Source organism: Ascidia mentula, chromosome 5 (assembly GCF_947561715.1).
Source record: "Ascidia mentula chromosome 5, kaAscMent1.1, whole genome shotgun sequence".
Lineage (NCBI taxonomy): Eukaryota > Metazoa > Chordata > Ascidiacea > Phlebobranchia > Ascidiidae > Ascidia > Ascidia mentula.
In genome coordinates, this window is record NC_138570.1 from 7765814 (window position 1) to 7782849 (window position 17036).

The 17036-nt window shown below is 38.8% G+C and overlaps 2 protein-coding genes and 2 long non-coding RNA genes across 13 annotated transcripts; 2 read left to right on the forward strand and 2 right to left on the reverse strand.

Annotated features, from left to right (window-relative positions):
• Positions 1-381: 381 nt before the first annotated feature.
• LOC145902284 (choline/ethanolamine kinase-like) lies at positions 382-6649 on the reverse strand. 9 transcript variants are annotated; one of them, XM_082990203.1, is made up of 14 exons: positions 6521-6649; positions 6206-6311; positions 5614-5722; positions 5268-5366; positions 4977-5094; positions 4612-4725; positions 4412-4542; positions 4235-4339; positions 3770-3828; positions 3419-3500; positions 2765-2873; positions 2161-2264; positions 1035-1116; positions 382-841 (listed from the first exon to the last, which is right to left on the reverse strand). In XM_082990203.1, exons 3-14 carry the CDS (start codon positions 5676-5678, stop codon positions 773-775), a joined length of 1137 nt encoding a protein of 378 aa, XP_082846329.1. In that variant the 5' UTR covers positions 5679-5722; positions 6206-6311; positions 6521-6649; the 3' UTR covers positions 382-772. The 9 variants fall into 9 exon arrangements, 8 of the variants coding, with proteins under 8 accessions (XP_082846329.1, XP_082846327.1, XP_082846325.1 ...); XM_082990201.1 differs by having other exon boundaries at positions 6206-6314; XR_014402589.1 differs by lacking the exon at positions 5614-5722 and adding an exon at positions 1545-1660 and having other exon boundaries at positions 794-841; positions 6206-6314.
• A 1698-nt stretch (positions 6650-8347) lies between these two features.
• LOC145903594 (uncharacterized) lies at positions 8348-10560 on the forward strand. 2 transcript variants are annotated; one of them, XR_014402662.1, is made up of 7 exons: positions 8348-8626; positions 9012-9123; positions 9182-9279; positions 9399-9592; positions 9652-9755; positions 9882-9958; positions 10020-10560. It is a non-coding gene; the product is annotated as an uncharacterized LOC145903594 (long non-coding RNA). The 2 variants fall into 2 exon arrangements; XR_014402663.1 differs by lacking the exon at positions 8348-8626 and having other exon boundaries at positions 9118-9279; positions 9395-9592.
• A 1645-nt stretch (positions 10561-12205) lies between these two features.
• On the forward strand, positions 12206-14545 carry LOC145902288 (rho-related protein racC-like). The gene is made up of 4 exons (XM_082990210.1): positions 12206-13177; positions 13237-13324; positions 13380-13708; positions 13787-14545. Exons 1-4 carry the CDS (start codon positions 13055-13057, stop codon positions 13943-13945), a joined length of 699 nt encoding a protein of 232 aa, XP_082846336.1. The 5' UTR covers positions 12206-13054; the 3' UTR covers positions 13946-14545.
• Positions 14546-15386: 841 nt separating this feature from the next.
• On the reverse strand, positions 15387-16782 carry LOC145903597 (uncharacterized). Its single transcript, XR_014402664.1, has 3 exons — positions 16600-16782; positions 16153-16255; positions 15387-16047 (listed from the first exon to the last, which is right to left on the reverse strand). It is a non-coding gene; the product is annotated as an uncharacterized LOC145903597 (long non-coding RNA).
• Between the last annotated feature and the right edge of the window lie 254 nt (positions 16783-17036).

The window sequence follows — 17036 nt, forward strand, 5'->3', positions numbered from 1 at the left end:
AACGATCGGCTGGCAGAGAGCAACACCTATATGATTGATATTACTTTTAATAGAACTTGGTGGTATGTGGCGACGATGCGTTACCTAAATGGTTACTGACCGCAAAAAGGTTGGGAAACACTAATTTAAACAAACAACGTTATGTGTGTCACATGAATGCACGAAAACAATCCAGTTTTCAAAGAGCCCTAATCGCATATTTGCAAAATCAAACACAGCTACCGTGTTGAGAGAAGATAAAACAGTTGTAGGATACTTACCACATATTTCGACGGGCCCCCACGAGTTGGGGTGCAGGGTCAATGAATACCATCGTTGTCACTGAAGGAGAGGAATATCCCCCTGCCCCCTTCAACCCCATGTACCAAACGCACCAGTACATCGTTTTCCATTATTCTTTTATCAATATTATATTTGCGGTTTGTGCAGCGAAATGAGAGAATTGGAAAGCGCCAACGCAACCAAAGCAAATCAAAAATAAAATAAAAAATGCAAGTTTCGAGGCATGGTGGCAAAGAACGAAACACACGAAAACAGCCGGCGGGAGACGCAGCGGAAATAAAAACTTAAAATTTGACATCCGGCGAATGAGACAAACGGACACATATATTGCAACGGCGTTAGTTGGACCACATTGACGCGCGGGCTTTCTAAAAGCAACAGAGCCATTTGCAGGGGAAATTGCATGTTGACTCAATTGCTCTCGGCGGGCAGCTAGCTTCGAGCAATTGCTGCTAGCTGGCGCCGTTGGACGGCAGACGAAATAAATAGTTCAGGCGGAGTCGTCGATCAGTGCCTGTTTGTGGCGTTGGTATGCTTCCATTCTGGCCAAACAGTATTCCTGCACAAGGGGAAGTGTATGTAAGTAATGCGTACGTGCATGTAACAAATACGTTTATTTAAGGGAAATCCATACAACATCATTTTTAATCTTTGTTGGCCCCAATATTGCCTGTAAATGTATTGCGGTTGCACTTTCTAAATGAGCTCAAAATGATCAAGTATCAACATGCACGGAAAGGATGTTAACTTACCATGTAGCCAAAACCGATGTCGGAGATCTGGGCTTGCACCACCGACCACAGAGACCAAAATAAATGAGATAATAGGACAAGCCTGGAAAGAAATAGGTATGTGAGTTGTACGTACGTTGCATGGTTTGGGGAAAAAGCGGTAATGGCAAAGCAGTAAAACGCCATATTGCTAAAAGATCAATTCATGAAACTCCTTGTGGTGACTGCTTTGGTGACACGTAAACCAAGGCTATGTGTTGTGTTACTTTGCAGACTAACACTATTGTGCTACTAAGAAAACACTAAAAAACATGATTGTTTAATGGTTATGCAAGAAAGGTGGATTTTGTGTAGTTCGCACATATCAAAACAAAGCAGTCACCAAACGTGTCGCTGCTGTTATAGGGGCCCGCCCTCAGCGGACGCCAAGTGCGTGTGAATTACAACAAAAGGGAAAATTGGCAAACCAATGGAAGCGAGGAAAGGGCAACTGGCAAAGGACGACGCTCGACGTAGTAGCTATCCAATTACTTGAGCGACGTCGATTAGGTTGCCCGCACCGGAGCCTCAGTACACTGCCTCTGCCGGTGTTGGCCACACTTGCGGCATCAGAGAGTGCAAACAGATCTTGCTATACAGAGTAGCACCTATCATATAAACTTCATAGCACCAACCCCAGCGGGGCGGCTTGAAATATACACACACAAAGCCTAAATGATTACAGCACAATTAACTCAAGCACGAGGTTCGAACACGATCGCTGAGATGGCCACACGGAATTGCATACAAAACTTTAACGAAATGTCGCTGTCAATTGTTGATACATGCAGTCCGTGCTCTAACCAACACAAAACGGAAACGGCCGAGTGTTTACATATTGGAAGAACTGAAGGAAACTGTAACAGCTGCTTGTATTGTGCAGTTGTGGTTGTAAATTGTAAAAATAGTATGTTCGTGCAGTCGTAGCGGAAAAACGTGGTTCTTGTGGCACAAAACAAATAGTGTGTTATGTTGGCGAGTTTTTGATGTTGTAGTCGCAGATAATGTGTACATTTTCCGCGAAGGGCTGATATTCAACGTTTCCGGCAAAATTTTGCGAAATTATAAAAAAAATTAAAAAACCTTTAAATAAACAGACATCACTTACCTCCTGGCCTCTGTTAAAACATACTCCTTCTGCCAAAGGGGATCGTCTTTTCGCGACGGTACGGCAGCGTACATTGATTCCAAGTAGGATTGTACAAATACTTCCTGTCAAGCAATGCAAAATATGTGTTGAGCATAACATTTTCCTGCGGGTATACCCGTATATATACATCACAACTACCAAGCCCTTGCCACGAAAATACTTTGCCGACGGCTTTTTATGGTGTTTGCATTCAAGCGTGATAAGACTCCTTCGTCTTTTGCAAGGCGTTAAAAATGCAGTTACACTGGTTTGTAATAATGCCACGACGAATGCACGAGGCAAATTCGAATCCCCTTTGCTGTTGAAATGAATTTGGGTATGACAACCGCCGGTCGCGAATTTTTACAAACACTTTGCCACAGCAGCTTGGTGACCTTACTGTTGATGACCATTTATAATCATTAGCTTGTTAACGGATGTTCGTGTTATACTATCAAATGAAGAATTTACGCTTCCTGGATCATGATAGGAGCTTTAACGATGCAGTTGAAAGAATTATGCACAAATGCTGACCACAACTTGTTTTGGCAACAAATACGTCCGTTGGGAAATTGTTACTTGCCTGTTGGTGCTTAGTCGGGTAGTTTTCGGGTTGGTTGCTGAAAAAGGGCCACGAGTTGTGGCTGTAATCGTACATCCATTCACAGAAGTGGTTGCCGATGTCAAAGCCTCTGTTATAAAGAAATGGTTTTATTTAGAAAAAGAAAACGTCTAATGTTTTGCGCTTCTTTTATGAGACAGTTGATGCCATCAAATGCCACCCGCAAACACATCAACACATTAAAATCCGCACAGCGAAATACACCAGCAACAGGTCGAGGTGCAGATTTTAGCAAAAGTTGTGTCCCCACAGGAATATAAGTCCACTGCGAAAACAGCGGTTATATATTAACTGCCAGCAATGGAGATGCCGTGGCAACGATAACGCAAGCGGTTGGCTCCTAAGCACAAACAGCGCATGATAAAGTTTGTCACTTCACATGACACATCACAATGTGGCCTGAATACAAGCAAAGACAAACTTTTTGTCGTGCGTTCGTGACATCACATCCTGTGACCACTAACGAAATAAAAATAACCTTCCTCTGTCACAGTTTGACATTAAACGACATGTCTTAAATGACCAGCACTCACTGGTCAAAAAAATGCGTTTATTTCTATTGACACCAAGCACAACGCTAACAAAAATTCAGCGAGGGATTGTCGCTATTGGCACCTGTAGTTGTAGCTGCTGTACTCAAAGTCAATCATTTGTACTGGGTTCGTTCCGTCTTCCCGCTGCATGTGAAGGAGGTTGCCTGTTGGTAAAGTCAAATGTGAACAACAGACACCATGCTTCGGGGTAAAGTCCAACTATGAAGAGGCTTGTTTATGAGCCATATTTGTTTGACTAACTCTGTTTGAGAGCAGGGTTCAATTTACTGTTTACTTAAAAATGGCTTACTTGCAAAACTGTGATTGTATCAACACATATTTATTTAGTTAGTGAAGGCTAAAAAGTCTTGTACAAAAACATTTTCTAAAACCTATTACATATGTAACGTTAAGAGATTTTCAAAAGCAATACCTTCTTGTACATCATTGTGGCAGAAGACAACAACAGGATTCATTTGTGCAATCGTGTCACTAAAAATAAATGAACAAAAATTTTAAACAAAGCGGAGTCAATAAAATGAATTCTGTGAGCTGCAGACAGCAGATGGCCACTGTTTTGACCTTTTAGGTTTCATCAGTGCAGCATGTTGAGACTCTTCTAGACAACTTTGCCGACCATACGGTCAGACTTCCACTTTGTGGTGACTATACAATCACCGTCATCCGGCACCAAACCTGGTGCATCCTTACGAAAAAAACAAGGTGGAAACACTATGGTCAAGCAAAAGCACAAATTAGTCCAGGAGAGTCACACCAAGCAGCAATACAAGACGTTATAGGTCGAAACAGTGGCCATCTGTCTGTAGCTCACAGAAAAAAAATTTAAAACCTATTGCAAAATAAACACATATATACATAAAAAATTCTTTACACTTACATTACATATTCCACTTCACTTTCAATGTCATAAGACCTGAATTTAGCCAGAAGAGACTGCTTGAAGCCATCACTAAAGTGTGTGTTTTTTGCTTTTTCCAAGTACCTGGAAAAAGAGAATTTATGTCAGTGAAAATCCAATTCCACAACAGCATTACGTAAAAAGTTTTGCACTTACACAAACATTTTATTTGTAATGAATGTTGGATCCTTTTTTACAGGCATTGAAAGTCTGTGATATTCTGAAACCTTTTCAGCAATGAGAGGTGAGAGATAGGACCCAAGATCAGAGGTTACCAATGTTCGGCACTAAAATAAAAAAATTACAGTAAAGCCTTCCAGCTTTAACACTTTCAAAATATCATAACTATGACCTACAGGTAAAAATTCTTCCAGACGACCTCCAGGGAAAACAGCATACAGTTTGGGACCCAGACCTCTTTCAGCCAGAATAGAAAAAACAACGCTCTCTTGGATTTGCGCTTTGAAGTCCTAGCAACGCAGATACTTAAAATTACATCACCTCTGCAGTAACAACACAGCTATCAAGATTGCTTTATACCCGGTGGCTTTAACTATGTATACAAAAATTAAGTAAAATAATACTGTAAATGCAACTGATTAAATCTCAAATAAAATGACCTTACCAGGTTAATTACACTATATTTACAGATACTATATGTGCCCTATACTGTTTTTGGCGCCAGCCAATTAATCCACCATACTATTAATATCTCACATACCTGAAGGATTAGTCCATAGAGACGTAACAACACTGTGTTGGGGCATGTACTATCATTATCATTGCTCCTATACATTGATGGCAATGTACAAATATAGAGCTTGTTGGTGAGACCACCCCTGTCATTTAAGAGAATTCTTATAGAAAGAAACAACTTTGACATAGAGTGATAAAAAAGCAAAGTAATATATACCAAATTCATTTTTTAACTAAACACTACCAAGCATTATTTAAGTTCCTTTTTGGTTAAATACACAGATTATATTTTTATTTTCTGATATTGTTTTGTTACCCTAGTGGAGTTATCTGGAAGTCTTGTAAGGGAACCTGTGCCCAAGAACCTTGAAGATACTCTTTGCAAAGTTGGTAAGCCTTTTTCACAATATCCAATCTACAAAATAAATTCACTATGATAAAACCATGAAAATGTTTTGGACAACTAAAGATACCTTTACATTACATGGTTAGATTTTTGTTTAGCAGTCAACAGATAAATTTTGACACAGTTTGAAACAAACTCAGTGAAACACAGTTTAATGGGCATCAAATGTTATTGCTAACAACTTAATATTGAAAAACAACAATTGACAACATTCTTCACTCAGGTTTTCAAAAGTGTGTGCTTCTACTGATGTTACCTTTGCTTCTCCATTTCTGAGGAACATTGTCCTGGCTTTCGTTTAGGGAAAAGTACAGTTGCCATGATTGATCAACACTTATATATCTACTGCACAAAGACCAAAATATCTGTGCGGACAAAGTGCATAGTACACTTATCCTAAGGCTAATAATTAATCATTTGTTAACCAGTGTATTGTATGGAATGCCCACACCTAAGGCACTTATCTGATGTTACAGTTTGTTTTATTACCCCTACTAGAAGTATACAAAACACTGGAATGCAAATGGTCATGTTTCACGCACTTACAATTACACACTTCACGCTTAAGCAAGTGATGCTAGACAAACCCTTCCTGCACTATTTTCCCATCCGTGCGACCAGATTTAAAACGCGACAACGTAAAGCAACCTTATATGTAATCAATAAGCGCAAGGGCAAAGTCTACTCTGGGGTTCCACGTTGGAGCGTTTTATGTCAGAGCAGATTGCCACTTAAAAGGTAGAAGTACGAACTCATTACCATCGTTGTACATCTAAGAACGTAGGCCTATTTAAACTGGGCACAATACATAATTATAAACTACCATTAAAAGAGCCACATATACTTACCCGATTCGTTGGGTTGACGGCTTGTTGTCACATTGGGTTGATATGTGCTGTGATACTGTGGGAAATATTTTCAGAAATTCCATTGCTCGTCTTAACATTCAAACGACTGCTGTAAAAAAACATTCATTGACACTCCTACTCGTTGGTACAATCTATTTTCCAGTTTGAGAAAAAAAGGCCAATTCGCACGTGACCGTGCTCATTGTAGCGTACGGTTTAAGATGTCAACAAACTAACTAATAACATCCCCGTGCGCGAGCAACAGGGATCTGCGACTAGTTTACAAGTCTTTGCTACGTTTTATAAATCACTAACCTTCTTTTTTTCTTAAAGAAAGTATGCTTGTTGTTGTATTGAGTACAAAGGTCTTTTACGGAGTTGACACGAACAACAATAAAAAGAGCAGCAATAATAAAAATCTCCAATAAATCTATTTCTGTAACTGTAAAGAAATATTGGTGCATGTCCTGTTAACGACTTAATCACAGCAAAAACCTATTCGACCCCATGTTTGTCTGCGAACAGTTTTACAACTTTAACCCACTATGATCCCGACCACTATGTTATTAGATTAAATTATTAGATCACATTTTAAAATAAAATAGGCATAATAATAAAATATAAACACAATCTGTAGTTGTAAGAAAACAAACCGCACGAATTACTCAAAATTTTAACGCATGAAAAGAAAAATATTCTCTTTCTTTATCGGAAGCAACCACACGATCAGGCAAACAAACGACAAATAACTGAAGCTTAACATTGCGTTCAACGCTCTTTTTGTCTCTTCAATATTTTTTCATCGGGGAAACGCGGCGCCGCCCATTCAATACGGTTGGTCAAACATAATGGCACAGCGCACTCAAGCGAATCGAAAGCTTGGTAAACACTTTTGCACGCGGCATGCTTTTTTAGTTGGGTTGATGTGTTCGCCCCGTTATTAGGCGTTCAGTGACGTGAACAAACGCTGGAGAAATTAACTTGTTCTAAACGCATGCGTCACGAAACGCGGAAGAGGTTAAAAAAGGAAGCCAAACATTTCCTAGGCTCGTATTCGCAAAATATTTGTTTTGCAACAAAACAGCATAAAATACTATTTAATACAACATGTATAGGCCTACCCTGTAGCCATCAAACAACTCAGCCGTGAAAGCAAAAGTAACAAATACAAAACTTAACGTTGGCCAAGAAAAAGTTCCTACACCTTTCGCTCAAGACGCATTGTCGACTCGCTGTTCAAATTACGACTGCGGAATTTCACAAACACTAAAAAAAAGCAAACGAAACCATTGGGGTGCAACGGGTGATTTGCTGCAACATCTTCGGCAACAAGTAATTGCAATTCTTTACTGCAAGAACAATGTGTGCTGTCTGTTCACGTTTCCATCAAATATATCAAGGTATATGAAACCAGCTATTTCCAGAATCTCGTGTACTTTAAAAACCTCGCTAACCAATATTTACATCCGCGCAACATTGTAATGCAGTGTGTGCAACCTTTAATTTGTTCTGTAAATCTTGCTTCAGGCAATTTGTGACATTTCGCGCATAGTAGTGCGTAAAATATGACCAGCAAATACGAATGTCTGCGTTACCATTTAATGCTCAAGCATGGTGGTATGTCATGCGAGGTCAGCTACGTACAAATCACGCAACTGCACTGTAAACTGAAAAGGTGGATTTTGAAAAATTTTCCACCTTTGGTGGGTGGAAAATTGATTTTCCACCTTTTATGGGTGGATTTGGACAAATTTTCCACCCTATTCCCTAAAACCATGGGTGGAAAAGTCCATATCCACCTTTTCGGTAAAAGTGACGGGTGGGATTTTTCCACCCTAAAGGTGGATTGTTATGTTAATTGTAGAAATGCACTAAAATGTTCATAAATATTAATAAGTACGTGTAGTTACGTTCATTAATTTGTTGCATGACCTTTCTATGTCTTTTTGCAGAATGCAAAACGAATCATTAATCACAAAATTTGGTCCCCGTTTTTGAAATATTATACATCCGGGAGTTTGCTTTATTTCGTCACTCTTTCGAAAGGGCACGAGCCAATCAGCAGTCTTTAGGTTAAAGCCCGGTTGATTTAAAAATAGTTGTGAATTGCATTAACTAATTAATTACGCGTTATATGTTAAAAGGTAGGAAAAGGAAATAATTCGATCCAGAGGGTGTTTGGTGCGAGGTTACGTGCAGCGAGGTTGGCACTTCGAGTAAATTAGTTCAAACCATAAGTTTTGAATTTCTTTGCCAATGGTCGATGTGAAGGAATTGAAAATTCATTTTGTTTCACAACCTAAGAAAAACAGCAATATTCCCTGCAATGTTATAGTGATGAATTTGAAGACTAAGTGGACTAGGAGGAAAAATACGCACTCCTACCTTCAAAAACACTGAATGTAATATTACATGATGATGGTACGATTGTTTTTTTTTCAAGTAGGCCTATATTAAAAATCTATATAACAGCATACTTTGCAGCAATACTAGAGGAAAGTTCAGCAGTGAGTGATATTCTTAATGATTCAACAGCCAGCAGTGATTCGTTTATGACTATTAAATTATACTTCTCCACTGAAGAGACAAGAACAAATTTATTGTTTATAAACTTCCAGACTTTTCTGTAGATGTAGATAACACAAAGTGATAGCCTAATGCTTTAACAAAACCCATTCCCCCTCCAGTTTGGCGTCGCATTATAGACATTGTGTATTGTGACATAGTTAAACTTACCATGTAGGATTGTACTTTCACAGCACATTTTAGGTGCATAAAGTTTCTAATGTATGCTTTTTATTGAAAGGTACCCTAAACGCGGGATATATCATGATGTTTGCAATGCTCTAATTGGAAAATTTCCTTCACTTACAGACAAGTTCACTACAAATGGATGCTATTATGTTAGTATTTAGAATGTAAGAAATTTGTTTTTTTATGTAGGCCTATTTAAAAATTAATGGGTTTATGTTTTAGAATTTGTGGCGAAATTCTTTGACCAACAAATTTAAGGACATGCAAAAGTTCAAGTGAAGGAAATAAAGGAAATTCAATGGAAAGGAAAAAATGTGCAAGTAAAAAAGTTGTTCACATTGAGCATGCATTGCCACAATTATGATTAATTTGCTCAATGAGTTCTGGCCAAAATAACAAAATAGTTCTTTAATAAAAAAATATTTATACATTAAGGAAGAGATGTCAAGGCAAACTGAAGATGGAAACACAGTTAAAAGTCACATCAAGTATCTAAAAGACCATAAAAGTGCCGATGCTATTGTCACAGGATAGAATGAGAAGGACATTCAACCACAGACGAAGAGAACTTTTGCAGGGAAAGCTATTTCACTTGTTTTGGAGGATTATGCTTGCCTTAAATCACCAGTTTGGGTGCAGTACTTTGTTGCCTCCACTGTCACCAGTATAATAAACATCCATCTATATTTTAGGTACTGAACGCATGAATATCTTGTGCAATATTGATGTTGAAAAAAAATTCAATGTGAAATCAAGGTTGATAAAATATTCCTTGAAAAAGTGGTGGAATTAATAGGTAAGTGTTAAACACAATATTTTTCTGCTGCAGTTGTAAGGTTCTTAAGAATACTTTTTTATGTTCTTTAAATGGTTTGAATATCAATCTCTAAATTGCATTACAACTTATACATATTTGTTTCAGACAAGGAAAAATGTTCACTGGCAGTTATTCCAACAGTGTTTTATGAAAATATGGACTGCATATTTCAAACTGATAAGGTAGGTTTGCGAACATAAAAACTTTTTTGGTGAAGTGGTTTAAAACTTAACATTTTTGCAGGATGTTTCTTCTCCTTATCCAAAAAATGTACGTAACTCCCACAGCAACACATTCAATGTACATGTTGATGGGAATATCATAACAGACATCAACTCAAGAAACAGGGATCATGGTAATTTTGGCATGCTACTGATTTAGCATTTGCTTCCCTTCCAATGGTAACAGGACCCTGTCATTTTTAGCTGGATGTATATATGCAAAACATAGCAATGCCTTTATCAGTAATGCATGTTATTAACAAGTTGTGAAAGTGTTGTTTGATGTTCCCTTCAATGTTTTCTTGGTCTATTCTTGCATGTGACACGACTATGGTAACTTTGAGTAAAACTTGGGTAGAAAAAGTGCCTTATATTGTAGATATTGAATAGTTTAGGAGAACCCACGAATTATGTTATCTCGAAGGGTCAGCACAAGCTGTGACATCATACTAAATTTTGTTCTTAATGGTTTAAACATAACCGTGTCACATGCACTTTACTGTTTTTATTCTGTTCCAAAATGTTCTCTTCAAAGTTTTCTTGTTCTGTTCCATAAATGTTGCCCCATCAGTATGCCAAAATATTTTTTTACCCTGCAATTTGTCAGTATATATGAACCATTGTGACATTTTTTAATAAACCTGAAAAATTACAAATGAAGTCGAGGTGGAAACGTCAAACCACCCACAGGAAAGGTGGATTAGGAGAGGTGGAAAAGCAAATCCACCATATGCAAAGGTGGAGTAAACCACCAATTTAGGTGGTTAAAACCACCAATATGGGTGGATTAGAAAAGGTGGAAATTAAAATCCACCCAAAGGGTAGAATCGGTGAACCACCGATTTAGGTGGGAATTCCCGCCTTTACAATTTACAGTGTGCTGGATTGATTGTAATCACTATGACCAGATACAAATACTTTATCTTTATTCCGACAATTTATTTACTTTTTAGTCAACCTGTTTTAATTTACCACATAAAAACGGTTCACAAAAATTTAAGCAACATAATGACACTTATTGGCAAGAATTTGGTTACAAGTTTTGTATCACCTGTGCTCAAATAAATCAGAATTTAAAAAGTTTTTAAAAACAGGTCACTATCACTTTTCTTGCAAAGCGCAAACTAAAAATACATCTATGGATTAGAGAAATTATATTTACTTTAGTATATAGGTAACAACAAAGTACAGGGATGTTTACACTGTGGCGCAAGATTAACAATGCTTCACTTCTCAGCATACAGGAAACGCAGTATACACCTCTCGAAATTGTGGTCACCCGACAAACACTGCATATTAGGACCAATTTATTCCGCAAGTATCCACGCCTGCCAAAAAGATGACCTTTCTCTCATTACAGTAAGCAGTGTAGAGTCATGATGTTACGTTTCAATGAGTCAAACAAACTACGTAACGAGCATCATGCGACCCTGTTACATGACGTCATTGCCGTAATTAGAATGGACGTGCGTAGCCAAAATCACTTACGGTTTTACAATATAATTTTTATTGCAACGAAGTAAAAGTCTTAGCTTTTGAAAGTCAGCTGCCCGATCACAGTAGGAATGTTAGCTCGTAGCAAAACAAGCCCGCCGAAGGTCGCAGAGAACAATTTGGTTTTCAAACACATAAAGCCGTGTCAAACACAACAACCCTGGCATCCATTACTCAATTGGATTTAACTTACTGTGACCACAGCCCATAGCTACCGGTCCAACATGGGCTCTTTTCAAGTCCTTTCCCTCTGGTTTCCCAAAGGGCGTATGTTTCAGCCCTTGAAAGTTGTACACAGCATGTGTTCAGCGCATTGCATATTTGCTTTTAATACAGCAGGCGCTTCCTGCTCAAAACAAGCAGCTTATGTAGACCCTGTCATGTTAACGCTATGAGTATGAAGATAACTGCGCTTGGTGTATTTCGTGATGGATTGTATTGGGTCGCTTTCCCATGCAGTTGGGTTTTAGATAAATTGAGGAGACCAATACAGGTCAGCTTGTTTGTTTGCATATCCAAGCATTGGCCCTTCGAAGGCCTTCGCTATCTAGAAGGCGAAACACAGTTCCTTTAACTGACGGAAGTGACGTTTGACGTCTTAACCTGTCAGTGTAGTTTAATTATTTGTCCACAGTTGGGAGCAAGCGTTGCCATTGTCACAGTGAAATAGGAACTTTAGAATATTTTTGAAGAACACAAAAACATCAGGAGAACTAGCAGTAGCACATCGCAAGTAATCTGGCAGTTTGCCAGAGTAAGTGACGTATGCCAATCCCCAGTGCTTAGTCACTTGTTACAAGTTATGCTGTTTCCCTGAAGTAGACATAAGTGGTACTTGAAAAGGAAGCATGAAGAAGTAGCGAATTTATTTTGTACGATTACAGACACTTAATTTTATTTTTTCGTTTGTTGAGTCAGTATTTATTTTCATCTTTTAATGGTGTTGAAGATATGCTCCACACCAAGCCATGAATAGGCGTGGAATACCCTGAAAAAGTCCAAATCATCTCTTGCTACTAAGTGACTCCATTGTTGCGACATAGGGCATGATGGAAATAACGACAGAACTGTCTAAAGTGTTGTAATTTCTTGGTAATTTGAGACATGCGTGCAGGATGTTACTAGCAGTTGGTGCAAGGAAACTTTATGCGACGACTGAACAACAGTTGTTAGTTGATACATTATAGCGGGATTAAATACGATTATTTGTTGAGGTAATAAACAAAAGTAACAGTTGGTCACCTCTGTGAGAAAGTGTGAGAGTGTTGCTGGACAATACAAATGAAATGAAGTTTCTTAGAAGTGTATAGATTTTATGGCTTATGAAACACCTTTCAGTTTGCGACATGTTATTTACGTTTAAACTAAACAAACCTTTACGCTATTCACTAAGGTTTAGCTTTTTTTGGTGACTATTTTTTATTTGTAACTACTATTGGTAACAACTATTGTTCTATTTGTTTGCAACAAAATAGTAGCCCAAGTTGTGGAAGAAAATTTCACAGGTGCTGAGTTTATCCTGTTCACAGTCTCGCTTGGAATGCCCAGCAAACCTGGCAGGCGATGGAAGATGCGCAGCAAAATGCTTATGGGGCAGGAACGAGAATCAAATGCGTGGTTGTCGGTGATGGAGGAAGTGGAAAAACGTCACTACTAACTATGTACACGGAAGGGGAATTTCCCGAGGTATGAATTTTGTCAACTTATGTTAATTTTATCTTGACGTGTTCGACTTTTCTACACAGCAATACACACCCACAGTCTTTGAAAACTATACTAAGGAAGCAAGCATTGGCAAAACAAAAGTGGTGCTCATGCTGTGGGATACAGCAGGTACATGTAATAAGTCATATTAAAGAACGCAATCAACTACGATGTAACTTCGCAGGCCAGGAAGACTACGATCGACTGCGACCGCTATCTTACGACAAAGCCGACGTCATAGTTTTATGTTATGACGTCACAAGCATGTCGAGCTTTCGGAACATCGACGTGCGCTGGGCACCAGAGGTCAGACACTTCTGTGGCGGAATACCAAGAATTTTGGTGGCCTGCAAAACCGACCTGCGACCAGAAGAAGGGACTTTAAACCGCACCCAGTCAGTTGCCACTGCCCTGACCACGACTGATTCCCCGAACGGAACTCCTTCACGAGAGGGCAACTCCGTGGAAAACTCGCGTGCGGTTGGTCCAAAAACGACTGTCACGACCGAAATGGTAAGTGCATGCCTTTGCGGGTGTATTATACTTAACTACACTGAATACGTAACTAATGGACGGCTTGAACTGTGGCAGGGTTCGGACATGGCTAAGTCAATCGAAGCCTCGTCGTTTATCGAGTGTTCTGCCAAGGACAACCTCAACGTCCAGAACGTGTTTTTGATTGCGTGCGAGCAGGTCCTAAAACCTGACGGCGCGACAGATAACGACTGCGGGTGCTGTAATATCATGTAGCATGACTGTTTTAGTTGAAGACTGATTTTGGTGTGAATTGTTAACTTTTGTACTAAAAATACAGCTCATAACACGAAACACACGTATTGACGTGTGACCCAACAAATAAACGATTTATTCTGAAACCATTAACACTGTGATACCACCAATGGCACTTGTTGTGTGTGCAGACCAAATTCGTGAGCAGTTTTTTATTATATTGCCTCTTGCATTACATTGCTATCCTGGTTGACCAGTTGGGCCGTTCGTGCTCTTGTGGAAAGCCTGTGTTCGCCGCGTAGCCCACAGCAAAATACAAAACAATTATTTTACAACTTATTCTATCATGTCCAATTAGTGCACAAGCATTTCGAAGCTACTTTGAGCAATTGACGTTTTGTGTTCGTAATGTGTGTTTTGCTAAATAAAGCATAGAACTGTTTGAATATGATGTCTGCAGAAGGCTTTTAAATATTTAAATATTATCAGCATCAATTATCTATTGCCTTCCTCTTAACCCAGTCGTATGTACATTCCAGCAGCAATGCTAATTATTTGAAGCCTTTTACTTCTGTCTGTCACGTTTTCACATGGTGATAGATTGACAATTTCCTTGTCAAAAAGCCAGTGTGTTTTGTACAAGTCAAAACGGCACCGGCGCCGCTTTCCTGACAAATTCAATTCAAAGAACGATTCAAAAACCAGATTCTACCTGAACTTTCTTCTCATCCTTAGGCATGGCAAATATCGATACTTAGCTACGCGAAAACACCGCGCTGTTGACTGTATCTGTCACCCACTAATGCTAGTTGTTATATGATCAGTCATGAAGGATTAGCATGTTCTTTTAAAGTTCGAAATAAACTCTGTGTATTGACTTTTTGGTCTTGGCTGATGCTACCCCGGTCAATAGACCTCTGTGAAGATAGCCTTGCGTGCGCCAGACAAACCACGTTACATAGTGACAAAGGAAAATGAACCTTGAAACACCCTTTTGTTTGCTACTGCAACGGGCGCCCATGCAACTTACCCCCCTTCTGGATATGCCCCGGAACGGACCTGGCTTTCAAGTTAACCGATGAAAAGTAGTACTTGCGACAGGACTGCTGGCTAATTTTAAATTATTTTCGCATGTACCGTCCCGCAATTAAACTGTCAAGGCACCATGATAAAGTTATTACGTTATGATATGATGGAAAAATTTAAATGGGTGATATTTAAGTCTTATTTTACTAATTGCGCCATTTTCTGCTCCTCGGGGTAGCTTGATAACTCCCAGTTGTGTGACGAAACAATGGCGAATGTATAATATGGTCTTACAAAACGTGGTGTCTTTCTTTTCATAAGTCGTGTCGAAACCGGAGGCAGACCGGGGTCTGTTTCATCGCTGTAATTCAGCCTTTTGTAACGTCACAGTCGGTCTTTCTCGCTTTGCCCTGATGCTGATCATTATGCAAGGTCTTACATTTCCAGCAGAAAGACGCTGCACTCGAACACGATTAAAACCCAAAACAGTAGTAAAAGGAAATATTAAAAATTGGGATCTTAACCATACATTGCAGATGCTGGCCTAGTGAACACAGTACATTCCGTAATGACAAGCACACGAAGCACTAGACTTAAACAATAGGATCAGCCTGGGTGTTATTAAAATTATATATTTCGTCCTATGTGCATTATCAATACCTTCGTAGTAAACACAAAAATAAAGTCATTGAAAAAATGGTCAATTCATTGTTTTGTGTGTTTGTGCGCGATAGTGAAAGCTATATGTATTACAAGCAAACATAAACTACTTATACAGGTAGGGTAAAAGCATGCCGAAACGGTAAGATTCCAACCACTGGTAAGTGCGAAAATGTTATGAAAAGCTTAAATTACTATTTATTTACTTGTTGACTTACCCAGAATTTGAAATCTTTTTGGTCAATTTTTCGTGTTAATTAAATCGTTTCGTTTGAGAACAATTTTCAAATTTTACAACTACGCAAGCATGAGAAATGTCGTAAAAAATTTAAAAAGCGCGGTCGCATTTTATGGCACAAGTTTGCACAAAATGTACACAACTTAAGTTGAAAAAAATTTCAAAAAAGACTCATTTGTTCCGTCCAACTACGTGAACACTGCAAAAAACAAACCAAATATTGTATCAATAAACTCTTTATTGTCCAAATTTTAGGTTCTGGTCATTACTAGTTGTAAAACTCCTTGATTTATTCAAACCATACCTGATATGGTAGCAACTGCCGAGTAAATTCCATATCCAATTCCTGCTAGGACACCAAGGACGGTTAACACACTGAAAATGATCACCACCGCCGTGACACACCTCTGGCAAAACAAAATGTGCGTACATATATGAATACAACAGTAGCTTCATATACGTGGTATAGAAGCCATTGTTTTTAATTTATTATTCAAGTCAAACGTGTATGGTTTAAATTTGAAGTACTGTAAGTTGGCAAAACTAATATTGACTAAATTCCTCAACTACAGTAATGGCTTTAGTCCATTAAAGTTGTAAACATGTCTTGGTTGGCACCTCCAATTGGTTGCTGTACCAATTCAAATGTTCTGGCTACTATTCACAATTTTTTGTTAAAATCCAAATGCGTTACAAGCGCAGTTGGCTGCCCTTGTTGTTATAAATGTGTTTTGGGTGAAACATAGCCTACCTTATTCTTGCGTTCCCTTTCTAAATACTGTGCCGATGGTTGAGGAACTGTGTACGGCGGTGGTAGTTGCACAGAGTACACAGTAGGTTCAGGCGAGATTTGATGCGAGTACGAATAGTTGGTTGTATTATAAGACATTTCGCAACTTTGTTTATCCTGAAATGCTGTAAAACCATAACAAAGAGAGCTCTAACGGTTATAGTTCGTAAACAGCGTATAGTAATAAAGTACAAATACTGCAATCAAGCTATTACAGCCTTTCGGCCAGTAACGTAAGTAACAATAGAATCTGGTGGAACCGTGGGCTGTACCCCATGTTACCTAATCAGCCACCACAACGAAAATCTCACATGACAGTCCTGTGTAGCGCAACAAATCATGGGGATTGTGTTCCATTGTCCTGACGCGGTCAAAGAACATTGCGCAAGACATAAAAC

Excerpts from the sequence above, each read along its gene's own strand:
- LOC145902284 (XM_082990199.1), bottom strand. The coding sequence starts at position 6,303 with ATGTTAAGACGAGCAATGGAATTTCTGAAAATATTTCCCACAGTATCA. Across the intron at positions 2,874-3,418 it reads TACAGCAGCTACAACTACAG|AGGCTTTGACATCGGCAACC; the intron begins GTGCCAATAGCG and ends TCTTTATAACAG. Across the intron at positions 2,265-2,764 it reads ACCCGACTAAGCACCAACAG|GAAGTATTTGTACAATCCTA; the intron begins GCAAGTAACAAT and ends ATTGCTTGACAG.
- LOC145902288 (XM_082990210.1), top strand. The coding sequence starts at position 13,055 with ATGGAAGATGCGCAGCAAAATGCTTATGGGGCAGGAACGAGAATCAAA. Across the intron at positions 13,178-13,236 it reads CGGAAGGGGAATTTCCCGAG|CAATACACACCCACAGTCTT; the intron begins GTATGAATTTTG and ends TTTTCTACACAG. Across the intron at positions 13,709-13,786 it reads CGACTGTCACGACCGAAATG|GGTTCGGACATGGCTAAGTC; the intron begins GTAAGTGCATGC and ends GAACTGTGGCAG.